General features: G+C 42.2%; 1 protein-coding gene across 3 annotated transcripts in view; it reads right to left on the bottom strand.

Moving 5' to 3' along the window:
- The window catches only part of LOC134357219 (EGF-like repeat and discoidin I-like domain-containing protein 3), a 294,825-nt gene that overhangs the window by 193,124 nt on the left and 88,836 nt on the right, over positions 1–12,865 (bottom strand). Inside the window, exon 3 of one of the 3 annotated variants that reach the window (XM_063068510.1) lies at positions 5,266–5,295. The exons of the other annotated variants lie outside the window; for them this stretch is intronic. Coding sequence (XP_062924580.1) covers positions 5,266–5,295 — 30 coding nt within the window. The remainder of the gene's footprint in view (positions 1–5,265; positions 5,296–12,865) is intronic. 3 annotated transcript variants of the gene reach the window in all.

Here is a 12,865-nt window from a genome sequence, read left to right as displayed (position 1 = left end):
AAGAAGGAGGGGAACCAGAGGGAGTTGATGAGCCTGTGAGGAAAAGAAAAGAGGATAACCAGAATGGCGAATCAAAAATAAAGAGAAGGGGAGGTGTGGAGAAATTACCAGAAGTTCATGCCATCAAGTTTGAGGCTATACAAATGGAGTATGAGGTGTTGCTCCTCTGAACTCAGGGTGGCCTCATTGTGGCAGTAGAGGAGGCCATGGACAAACATGTCAGAATGGGAGAGGGAAGTCAAATTGAAATGTGTGGCCACATGACAAAGCGATGCCCCAATCTACGACAGGTCTCATCACTGTAGAAGAGGTCTCACCAGGAGCACTGGAAACAGTAAATAATGCCAAAAGACTTGCAGGTGAAATGTTGCCTGTTTGGGGCCTTGAATGTAGGTGAGGGAGGAGGTGTATGGGTAGGTGCAGCACTTGTCCTGTAGGTGACAGAGTGCAGAACTTTTTTTGGTATATCTTATGGGACATTATAACGTGCACCAAATGGACTTTGTATAATACATTGTAAGACCATAAAAGACCCATCAAGACTGCCCTGCTGATTTATTATCTCCTTCAACTCCATTCTCCTGCCTTATCCCTTTGACATACTCACTAATCAAGAACTTATCGATCTCAACTTTAAATATACCCATTGACTTGGCCTCCACAGCCATTTGTGACAAAGAATTCCACAGATTCACTACCCTCTGGCTAAAGAAATTCCTTCACATCTCTGTTTTAAAGTTCACCAACCAAGTTTAATAACCGATAACATCTCTGACTACCACTAGAGATCTGACTGAGGCAAATGGCTTTTGAATTCCCATGAACAATCTTCTTACAACTACTTTCAATTCCACTATTCTCTTGGAAAGGATTACGTTGTGTACTGGGAGGAACAATGATAATGTTAACATCATTCAGCTTGCTTATGGCAGGCTAATTTGTTCATGTGGACCTATTGGAAAGACAATACACAACTCCCTCATCTTACTCTGGAGTCATGAAAGTAGCATTATACCCTTCTGAAACATAACTGACTGACTGATAAAATGATTTAAATGAACCGTTAAACTGAAAGGAAATCTAATTATTCAGGACGAATGTGGTTATCACCAGCATTTCAAAAACCTAACCCTCTACTATCAGGCTCTTGAGCCAGAGGGGATAACTTCCCTCTTCCCATCACTGAACTGTTCCCGCCATCTATGAACTCACTTTCAAGGATTCTTCACCTCATGTTCTCAATATTTACTGCTTATTTATTTATTTATTTATCATTTTGGTCTCACCTATCACCTGCCATCTTGTACTTCTCCCCCTCCCTCCGCCTTCTTATTCTGGCTTCCTCCCCCTTCCTTTCCAGTCCTGATAAAGGATCTCAACCTGAAATGCCCACTTTTTATTCCCTTCCATCGGGGCTGCCTGACTTGCTGTTTCCCCGGCATTTTGTGCTTGTCGTTGTTTTCAAGGCATGCTTTGGGATGAACCACAGGAGGGATTTTGAACATAAATGAATGAGTCTCAGTGGAAATCAACAAATTAAATTAACAGGCCACAACCATCCACACGGTATCGTCCAAAAATAATTCTATAATAAAAGCATAGTTGAATTAAAAGCCCTATTGCAACACAAACAAACCTTTGAAAGAAGTTTTGATTCCATATGTGTTTAACAAATTCCACATGAACTCTGAACATCATAATTTTAAATTGACTGGAGGAAAGTATAAGGGAGATGTCAGAGTTAAGTGTTTCCACACAGAAAGTGGTGAGTGTAGTGTACTGCCAGGGTTGGTGTGAAAGGCAGATACACTAGGGGCATTCAAGAAACTCTTAGGCACATGGAGGAAAGGAAAACAGAGTGCGTTGTGACAGGGAAGGCTGAGATTGATCTGAGAGTAGGTTAAAAGGTTGGCACAACATTATGGGCCAAATGGCCTGTACTGAGCTGTAATGTTCAATGTTCTATCTGTGACATGGTCAATGTTTTAAACTACTGTATCATTCAGAAATGAACAAGGTTGGATATTGGGTTATCTTTAATCAATTTTATTGGATTATCTATAATTAATTTCATTCTTCAAGGTCCATGTACAGACAGAACCATAGCAAGCATGTGACGCCAATGTAAAGGGGTGAGGTTGTCTCTAATGTCATGCAACTAGGTTGCGCCAAGGCTGACTCTGATAGCACAAGGCAGAAGCTGGAGAAAGTGAGTTAGTAGCAGGTGACGTAATGTTGGACAAGTGGGAGTTCTTTAAAGGAGAGTTAACAAGAGTTCAGGGTCAGCATGTTCCCCGTTAGTTTGCGTTAGGATTAGGGTTAGGGTTATGGTCAGTCACTCAACCAGCTTTAGGCCTATGCAGACCATGAACAATTTTGTCAGCACAAGCGGTTCTGCAGATGCTGGAAATCTTAGACCATAAGACCATAAGACAAAGGAGCAGAAGTAGGCCATTCGGCCCATCGAGTCTGCTCCGCCATTTTATCATGAGCTGATCCATTTTCTCCTATTTAGTCCCACTCCCCTGCCTTCTCACCATAACCTTTGATGCCATGGCTACTCAGATACCTATCAATCTCTGCCTTAAATACACCCAATGACTTGACCCCCACTGCTGCCCGTGGCAACAAATTCCATAGATTCACCACCCTCTGACTAAAAAAATTATTTCGCATTTCTGTTCTGAAAGGGCGTCCTTCAATCCTTAAGTCATGCCCTCTCGTACTAGACTCCCTCATCATGGGAAACAACTTTGCCACATCCACTCTGTCCATGCCTTTTAACATTCAAAATGTTTCTATGAGGTCTCCCCTCATTCTTCTAAACTCTAAGGAATATAGTCCAAGAGCGGACAAACGTTCCTCATATGTTAACCCTCTCATTCCTGGAATCATTCTAGTGAATCTTCTCTGTACCCTCTCCAACGTCAGCACATCCTTTCTTAAATAAGGAGACCAAAACTGCCCACAGTACTCCAAGTGAGGTCTCACCATTGCCTTATAGAGCCTCAACATCACATCCCTGCTCCTATACTCTATTCCTCTAGAAATGAGCAACACACACAAAATGCTGGAGGATCACAGCAGGTCAGGCAGCGTCCATGGAGAGTTTCGTGCCAAGACTCTTCATCACAGATTTGATGAGATCTTTCACTTTCCTAGACGCTAAAGAATACAGTGCCAGTCCAGTCAATCATTCCCAGTTGAGCAAGTCTGCCTACCCAGCAAAAATTCACTTCTCCATGACAAGTTTTCAAGGTGAGGAGACCGAAACTGTGCAGAATTTACCAGGATGTGTTTTCAACAAGGCCTGATACAGTTTCAGTTAGACTATCTCATTCCTGGAATCAAACTATCTTGTAAAGACTAATGTAACATCTGTCCACCTGCTATGTCTGCATGCTGGCCTTCAGTCACTGGAATACAAGCATACACAAGTCTCTCTCTCAACATCAACACTACCCAGTCCCTCACTATTTAACAAAGATACTCTTTTTCTGTTCAACTTACCAAATTGGAAAAACTCACATTTTTCTAGCCGTTTAATTTAGAAAGAAGGATATATTTTTTAAGATACATAGAGACATAAGCATTAAAGATGAATTTTATTTGTCACATGAACATTGAAACACACAGTGGAATGTGTCATTTGCGTCAAATCAAATCAGCAAGGATTGTAAAGGGCAGCTCGCAAGTGTCACCACACTTCTGGTGCCAATGTGGCATACCCAGAACTTAGTAATTCTAACCCTTACATCCTTGGAACGTGGGAAGAAACCGGAGCACCCAGAGGAAATTCATGCAGTTGCAGAGACACTGGCAGGAAATGAACCCCAATCTTACAGCTGGAGCTGAAAAGCATTGTGCTAACCACTGCACTACTGTGCTGTCCATAATGTATAAAGAAGTACTCCCAACTTAAAATGATAAATCCTAACAGCCACAGTCATCAATACTATTTTTTAACACGCTTAGAAATTAATAACATTTAGAGCTAAATACTAAAACTCTGATTACTTCTGTACGCTTGGCACACTGGGAATCAGATCTAAAATCAGAAAACGATTCCAAAATTTTCTTTGTTTTCAGTACGTTTTGAGGTTTTATATCTTGTTGAACAGATTTCCAGTATTCAGACGTTTTTCTTCTCTCCTTTCTTAGTATTTTAGATCTGATTTCTCTCTTCTCCATTTACACCTCTAGCACACACACTTTCTGCTGCCCACAACTCTTTAACACTCTCTATCTGGCCTTGCTACCGTTAGCATCACTGAGTCATCCGAGGGTCTGGGTGAAGGTGGGGGGAAATGGCAGAGAAAAGAAGGCAGAGAGAAAACAAAGAGTCATAAGCATACTAAACATGGAAATACATGGAAGTATTTCTGTGTCTACTCTGGGTTCATCACTTACATTTCAGCAAGAATTTTTTTACATTTTGGCTGATAAGACACAAGATTAATAGGACATGCTCCACGACTAAAACACAGGGGAACATACTCTGCCAAGGACGGTCCCAAGTCTGGCTGCTAAAAGAGAAGAATTAGGCATGGGGCTAGCAACCACATCTCATAAAAACCCAGTGCTACCAAAACGCCAACAAAAGCTCCAAAGTCCTCATCCCTGGGAGAGGAAGGATCTTTGCTTAGATGTTTGTGGTGAAAAGGGAAACCAAAGGGCTGATCAAATTTTGGCCCAGGACAGAGAATTCTGGTGAGTTGTTGGCCCTATGCCCCAGTGGGGTGATGGGCTTAAGAAGCAAAAGGCAGGAGAATATGCATAAATTTATTTATTTATTGAGATACAGCCAGGAATAGGCCCTTCTAGCCCTTTGAACCACATTGCCAGTAACTCTCGATTTAATTCCTAGCCTAATCACGGGGCAATTTACAATAACCAATTAACCTACCAACTGATATGTCTTTGGACTGTGGGAGGAAACTGGAACACCCAGAGGAAACCCACATGGTCACGGGGAGAACACACAAACTCTTTGCCAACTACGGCGGGAAATGAACCTGAGTCACTAGTACTGTGAAGCGTTGTGCTAACCACTACCGTGCCATTTTAAATTTAATGCGAGGTCTGCACAATAAGTTACATTTAGTGCTAAAGGCCATGAATACACAGAAAGTGCATCTTCCTAAATCAATAAGATTTAATGTTTGCAGGGTACTGTTATTTGCATGCTAGACTGTTCTGGTAACAGGTATTATGCATATCCAAATGAATTGACCATTGTGCACGCAGCAAACAGTAATATCCCACCTGCTGTAGTTGACTCCTCTCCATCTGGAGCTGTTGGCATTAAATATAGAGTCATTAAATAGTTGGAAAATAGCGAAACACTATGCAGCTGTCAGCTCTAATACTTATGCGTGAATATTTGCAGTATTTAATTGTCTTCAGTTATGAAGCTGAAGCATTCAAGCGTAGTTATAAATGTTGTAAGTTTGTTAATTCATCAATAGAATGAGAAAGAAGGAGATTAGTTTAATTTGTCACATTAACATCAAAACATCTAAATACACAGAACAATGTATAATTTGCGTCAATAACCAGGATACGTTTGGTGGGACATTTAAGCTTTTTAACATCTTAATTAACTGTTATTTAAAAAATATTATTGCAAGAAAATAATAAATATTATTATTTAAGTAACATATTATTATTAAGTAAAATATTATTATTTAAATTATCACTTACTTTAGCATTATAATATTTAAACTGTTCTTAAGTAAATGTTACCAGAATCAGTGCACAAGTCTGTTCACTGAATAAAGAACAGCTTTATCTGTTGATTAGGATCTTCATTCAAACGGCTTTAGCATGCAAGAACTGACATTGGAGGTAAGTTCTATGCGAGGTTTAAAAAGATCCCTAGGACCTTTGGGACTTTTCAGCTGCCACAATCATTGTCAGCAGTCACTTGTTTGGCTGAGGCAGCGCGAGGTTTGAAAAGAGCTCTGGGCCTCTTATTGGTGGCTGGCAATCATAACAATCTATTAGGCATTCAGCAGGGACCAGAGGAAGGAAGAAAGGTACTGGGGAAAGCTGAATTGAATGGGTCTCTGGCATTGAGTCCAGCTCTGTGGTTCAGAAGGGAAAGCGGGAGGAGAGAAGTGCATTAGTGATAGAGGATTCCATCATTAGAGGAGTAGACAGGAGATTCTGTGGATGTGAAAGAAACACCCAGATGGTACGTTGCCTCCCATGTGCCAGGATCAGGGATGTCTCAGATCAGATACACAGGACTCTACAGGGGGAGCATGAGCAGCTGGAATTTGTGTAGATATTGGCACCAATGACACGGGCGAGAAAAGGGAGAATTATCGGGAGTTAGGTCGAAAGCTCCAGGTCCTGCTTGATTTAAAAGCAAGGATGCAATTGTGAGGCTTTGTAAGGCAATGGTGAGACTGCATGGAGTATTGTGAGCAGCTTTGGTTGACTTATCTGAGAAAGGGTGTGCTGCGAGGGTCCAGTGGAGGTCCATGAGAATGACCCTGGGAATGAAAGGGTTAATGTACGAGGAGTGTTTGATGGCTCTGATCCTGTACTCTCTGGAGTTTAGGAGAATGAGGAGGGGTCTCATTGAAACCTATCGAATACTGATAGATAAAGTGGGTGTGGAAAGGATGCTCCCTATAGCGGGAGAGTCTAGTACCAGAGGGAACAGCCTCAGAAAAGAGGAACATCCATTTTAAACAGAGAAGAACAGCATTTTTTTTTAACCAGAGGATGGTAAATCCATGGATTTCATTCCAACAGGCAGCTGTGGCGGCAATGTCATTGGGTGTATTAAGGTGGAGTTTGATAGTTTCTTGACTAGTAAGGGCATCCAAGTTTATGGGGTCAGGGCAAAAACATGAGGTTGAGAGGAATAATAAATCAGACATCATAGAATGGCAGAGCAGATTCAATGGACCGAATGGCCCAATTCTGCTCCTGTGTCTTACGGTCTAAAAGAGGCTGGTGATGTCTATCTTGGGGTTGTCGCAGGCTGTCAATTCCTCACTTGTAAGATGTAATTGCAGTTGGATTATGGAGAGGCTCCAGCCTCTAAGAGTCGTACATAGAATTACACAGTACTACTATATGAAAACAGGCCTTCAATGCATCTAGTCCACATCAAGTAGGTCTTCTGCCTAGACCCATCTAACAGAACCCAGACCTTAGCCATTCATACCTCTCCAATTCATGTACCTATCCAAACATCTCTTGAATATTACAAAGGAGCTCGCAAACACCACGTTTTAATTATTTTATTATTTGCACAGTTTGCCTTCTTTTGCACATTGTTTGTCTGATTATTTATAGATTTGCATAAATTCTGTTGCATTTCTTTATTTTACTGTAAATGCCTGCTAGAACATGAATCTCAAGATAGGATATGGCGACATAAAAAGACTTTGATAATAAATTTACTTCTAACTTCGAACTTCTTCTGGCAGCTGGTTACCCACTCATCCCAGCTGGTGTTGAATCTCGCTCTCCAGGGATTATTGGAATCTGGTATCACTTGGAAGGACAACGTTGGATTTTTGATGAAGCTAGAGAACTAATTAAAGGGAACCTCTTCTCGAAATAAACCTACGCATCCTTCCTTCCAGACATTCTTATAAGATTATAAGACCATAAGAATTGGAGCATAATTAGAACATTCGCACCCAGCAAGCCTGCTCCACTGTACCATTATGGCTGATTTATTAACCCTCTCAACTCCATTCTCATGCCTTCTCCCTATAACCATGACTCTGTGACTAATCAAGAACCTTTCAACCTCTGCTTTAAATATACACAATGACATGTTCTCCACAGGCTCACCACCCTCTGGCTGAAAAATTCCCCCTCATCTTTGTTCTAAATGGACGACCCTCTATTCTGCGACTGCGTCCTCTGGTCCTAGCCTCCCCTACTATAGGAAACATCCTCTCTACAACTACTCTATCTCGGCCTTTCAATATTTGATAGATTGCAATGAGATCTCCCTCACATTTTTCTAAGCTTCAGTGAATACAGGGCCAGATCCATCAAAAGCTCTTCATATTTTAACCCTTTTATTTTTGGAATCATTCTCATGAACCTCCTTCGAACTCTCTCCTTGCAAGCACAACCTTTCTTAGATAAGGGGCCCAAAACTGCTCACAATACTCCACGTACAATCTGACCAACGCCTTATAAAATCTCAGCATTACATCCTTGCTTTTGTATTCTAGTCCTTTCGAAATGAATGCTATCCTCACCACTGACTCACTGCCTTCCTCACCACCGACTCAACCTGCAAGTTAACTCTTGGGGAATTCTGTACAAGGCCTCCATATTATTATTATATTGATAAATCGGTAAATTGGTTTAGTATTGTCACGTGTACTAAGGTACAGTGAAAATCCTAGTTTTGCATACTGTCCCTACAGATCATTTCACTACAACAGTGCATTGATGAACCTAAGACTGAGATTCTGCAGCTAATTCCTCCTTGACTGTGACCATCTATTGACATCGCCAATAAATCTCCATCCTTGTGGAAGACGCCTTCCTTTTCACCACTGACTGCAGGCTAAGTACTTGTTGTGCAACACACCAAAATGCTGGAGGAACTTAACAGGTCCGGCAGAATCTATACAGAGGAATAAACATTTGGTTTTGGGCTGAAACCCTTCATTAGATTTAAAGCAGAGGTCGACATGCTCTTGCTTAGTAAGGATGTCAGAGTTTACTGGGAGAAAGCAGGAGAATGGGGTTGAGAGGGATAATAAAATAGCCATGGTGGAAAGGTGGAGCAGACTAATTTATGGCCTAATTTAGCTGCGATGTCTTCTGGTCTTATTATGATTGGAAAGGAAAGGGCAAGAAGCTGGAATAAGAAAGTAGAAATGACAACCACGGTGAAAAACCATGTGTGTTGCTCTGGATTTCCAGCATGTGCAGAATCTATAGTACTTATGTGAATCTATTGCAATGTGGCTCCAAAAGGGAAAGTACAACATGGGTCGAACAATAGTCTAGGGGCAGAGTGCAAAATTAATGGTGAAAAATCATTTCTTAGATCTCAGGAAATATATGGCACACGCTTCTCAAATATATGGCTCCTTCCTCTTCAACCCTTTTCTTTGTTTTTACTGATCCACTCCCAGCTTCGCACTTCATACCCCTTCCACTTTCCCCCTTACATGGTTTCACCAAACACTTACCAGTTTGTACACCTTCCACCCATCATCTTCTTATTCTGCCTTCTGCCCCCTTCCTTTCCAGCCCTGGTGAAGGGTCTCAGCCCGAAACATTGACCGTCTATTCCTCTCCCATAGGTGATCGCAAGCTGGGGTCCATGGACCCCTCCGTTAATGGTAGGAGTCCATGGCATAATAAAGGTTGGGAACCCCTCCCATAGGTGCTACCTGTCCTGCTGAGTTCCTCCACCATCTTGTGTTTCTACTCAGGAAATAGTTTTACACGATGGTTGATGTAGGATCACAAAACTCCATTTACGTTGATGACTTAAGTGGACGCTAGGCACATCTTGAAGTTTGCAGTAGTAAATAATAAGGATTGTAACCAACTTTAATAAGAAAAAGTTAAGTGAAATGTTCGACATGTAGTAAATGAAATTTAACACTGTGTAGTGTTAGCATAAGGTTTGGCAAAATGAACTGTGTCATGCAAATTTATGAGACCATAGTTGAACACAATGTACAACATTCTTGGCTTTATTAGCACAAAAAAAGAGAATAAATCAGATATTTTTGTATTTTGATATTTAATATTGTACTGTTTTAAAGATTAAAGATTAGCTTATCTACAAACGTATCACATGTACATTGAAACCTTAAAACATACAGTGAAATGTGTTGTTTGTGCCAATAACCAGCACAGTCCGATCATCGTGCTGGGGTAGTTCACAAGTGTCGCCACATTTCCAGCACCTACATTGGATGCCCACAGCTTACTAATGCAAACCCATAGATCTTTGGAATGTGGGAGGAAACTGAAGACGTAAGAACATAGGACGTAGGTGCAGACCTAGGCCATTAGGCCCATTGAATCTGTTCCGCCATTTCATCTTGGCTGATCCATTTCCCTCTCAACCCCATTGTCCAGCCTTCTCCCCATATCCTTTTATGCCCTGACTTACCAAGAACCTATCAACCACTGCCTTAAATACACCCTATGACTTGGCTTCCCCAGCCGCCTGTGGCAACAAATTCCACAGATTCACCATCTTTTGGCCAAAGAAATTCTTCTTCATCTCCATTTTAAATGGACACCCCTCTATTCTGAGGCTGTGCCTTCTGGTCCTGGACTCCCTCCCCATAGGATACATTCTCTCCATATCCATTCTATTGAGGCCTTTCAACATCCGATAGGTTTCAATGAGATCCCCCCTCATTCTTCTAAACTCCAGCGAGTACAGATCCAGAGCCATCAAACGTTTCTCATATGATTAGCCTTTCATTCTTGGAATCATTCTCATGACTCTTCTCTGAACCCTTACCAAGGGACCCAAAACTGCTCACCATACTCCAAGTGAGACCTCACCAGGGCTTTACCAAGCCTCAACATTATATCTTTGCTTTTATATTCTAGTCCTCTTGAAATGAATGCTAACATTGCATTAACTTTCCTCACCACTGACTTAACCTGCAAATTAAACTGGAGGAAACCCGTGCAGTCACCGGGAGAATCTACAAGCTCCTTACAGACAGCTATGGGAAACAGAGTCTGATCAGTGATCACTGCAATTACACTGACCACTGTTCTACCTTTAATGCCCATGTAATTGGTCAGTATACGACCCTGAAATGTTTGCACACACTCTTACCCCCACCATGTAGTCCATGCCGTCTTCTCACAGCTACCACCAGGCAGGAGGTACAGAATCCTGAAACAATATACATTTTATGTCCCTTTCAGATGTTCTGTTTGCCGTAATAGTCAATGAGGACCTTCTGCACTGTGGCCACTGCTGTCATGCTGAAAGCTAGCAATCAATTTAAGTCCAGCAAACTTCTACACAGACAGCAGAAAGGACATGATAAGGAGAAATATGCACAGACTGGGAAAAAAGTTAGACAGCTAGAAAGACAATGAGAAACCATAGAGTTAATTTACTCAAGTTCAAATTTATTTATTATTCATCCATACATGAATATCCATGAATACAGCCAAATGAAATAGCGTTCCTCTGGGGCCAAAAGTGCAGAACAAAGTATCAACAGTCATACACAGCACAAAGGACATATAGCACATATAAGATAACATTAAACAATAGTCACATACAAAAGAAAGAATGATATACCAAAAGTCGCTGAGTCCATCGATGTTGTCAGCAAAAACAAGCTTGCAGCAGTCTGGAGAAGAACACAATCCAGCTTGTCTTCCACCGAGCAAACAGTAGAGGGCAGCACCAATGCCAGCATGGTCGCTGTGCACACCACCTCTGCGTCACCTTTCCTGAGCAGCCGCAGCTTGAGGCCTAGTCCGTGCCACAGCCGAGGCCATGCTGTCGGTCCGGTTAATAAACCAGTGAACCAGACTTGCAGCGGTCCCCATTACCAATGTCCAACAGTGTCTTGTGATCACAGGGAAAATGAAGATAATCAATCGCTGTTAGACTGCACACCGCTTTCAGGCACCAACTCCGATGCCTCTCTGTAGCAGGCAGCAACACAGTCCACACCAAGTCCAGCTCCTCTAGCACTTCTGCCAACAAGCAACTAGCCAATGGATAAGCCAGTTGCAAAACTCCAGCTCAAGGGTTCACAATCCACTGGATGGACCGAATGCTGATTTGAAGCGGGCAAGGGATGGGGACTGTGTTTCATGGTGCTCAGAGGTAGTGGAACATGTAATGATTAAGTGCCATCCATTCTACTTACTGAGAGATTTCTCCTCTGTGATCATGGCCACAGTTTATATAATGCCAAAGGCAAATGTAATTAGCAAACAAGAAACAAGGTACCGCTACGCCTTTCAAATCATTGCCGGGGACTTCAGTCAGGCTTTATTGAAGAACTCTCCGTCCAATTATCATTAACATAGCACCTGCAGCACCAGGGGTCCCAACACACTCGACCACTGTTACACTACAATTAATAACACCTGCCAATCCATACCCAGAGCGCATTTTGAGAAACCTGATCATCTGGCTGTCCTCTTCTGACCTGAATTCTCACAGAGGCTAAAGAGCAAGGCTCCAGGAGGTAAGTACACGAAGAGGGGGAGGAGTCGCTACAGGATTGCTTTGAGTTAGTAGACTGGGCCGTGTTCAAGGACTCATCAGTGAATCTGAACGAAAGTTGCAGACCCCATGATTGGTCACAAACTTTATAAAGACAGTTGTTGACTAGTGTGTCGCCACAAAATCATTCAGAGTCTTCCGACTAGAAGCCCTGGATGAACCAAGTGATCCACAATCTTGTGAGGGTGAGGTCACTGGCATTCAGGTCTGGTGATCAAGTTAAATGCAAGAGGTCCAGGTACAATCGCTGGAAAGCCACCTCACATGTCAAGTGGCAATTCCAGACCATGCATGAATCACAGAACGATGCTCAACAACTGTGACAGGGTTTGAATGCAATCATCTCCTACAAAGTGAAACCAAGCAACATCAGTGACAACAAGGTTTCGTTCCCAGATGAGCTCAATGCCTTCTATGCTCCTTTTGACCAACAAAACCTGGAGGCACTTCATAAATTCCCACAGTTCCAAATGACCCAGTGATTTCTGGCTCAGAGGCCAATGTGAGAGCACCCTTTAGAAAAGTGAACCCATGAAAAACATCTGACCAAGACTAACCAAGTAATCTGGCCAGATATTGAAGATCTGTCCTGATCAACTGGCTGGAGTGTTCACTGATAACTTTAACCGGTCG

This window comes from Mobula hypostoma, chromosome 16 (genome assembly GCF_963921235.1).
Source record: "Mobula hypostoma chromosome 16, sMobHyp1.1, whole genome shotgun sequence".
In the NCBI taxonomy this organism is placed as follows: domain Eukaryota; kingdom Metazoa; phylum Chordata; class Chondrichthyes; order Myliobatiformes; family Myliobatidae; genus Mobula; species Mobula hypostoma.
Note: the sequence above shows the minus strand (reverse complement) of the source record. Positions and strands in the feature narration are given on the sequence as shown.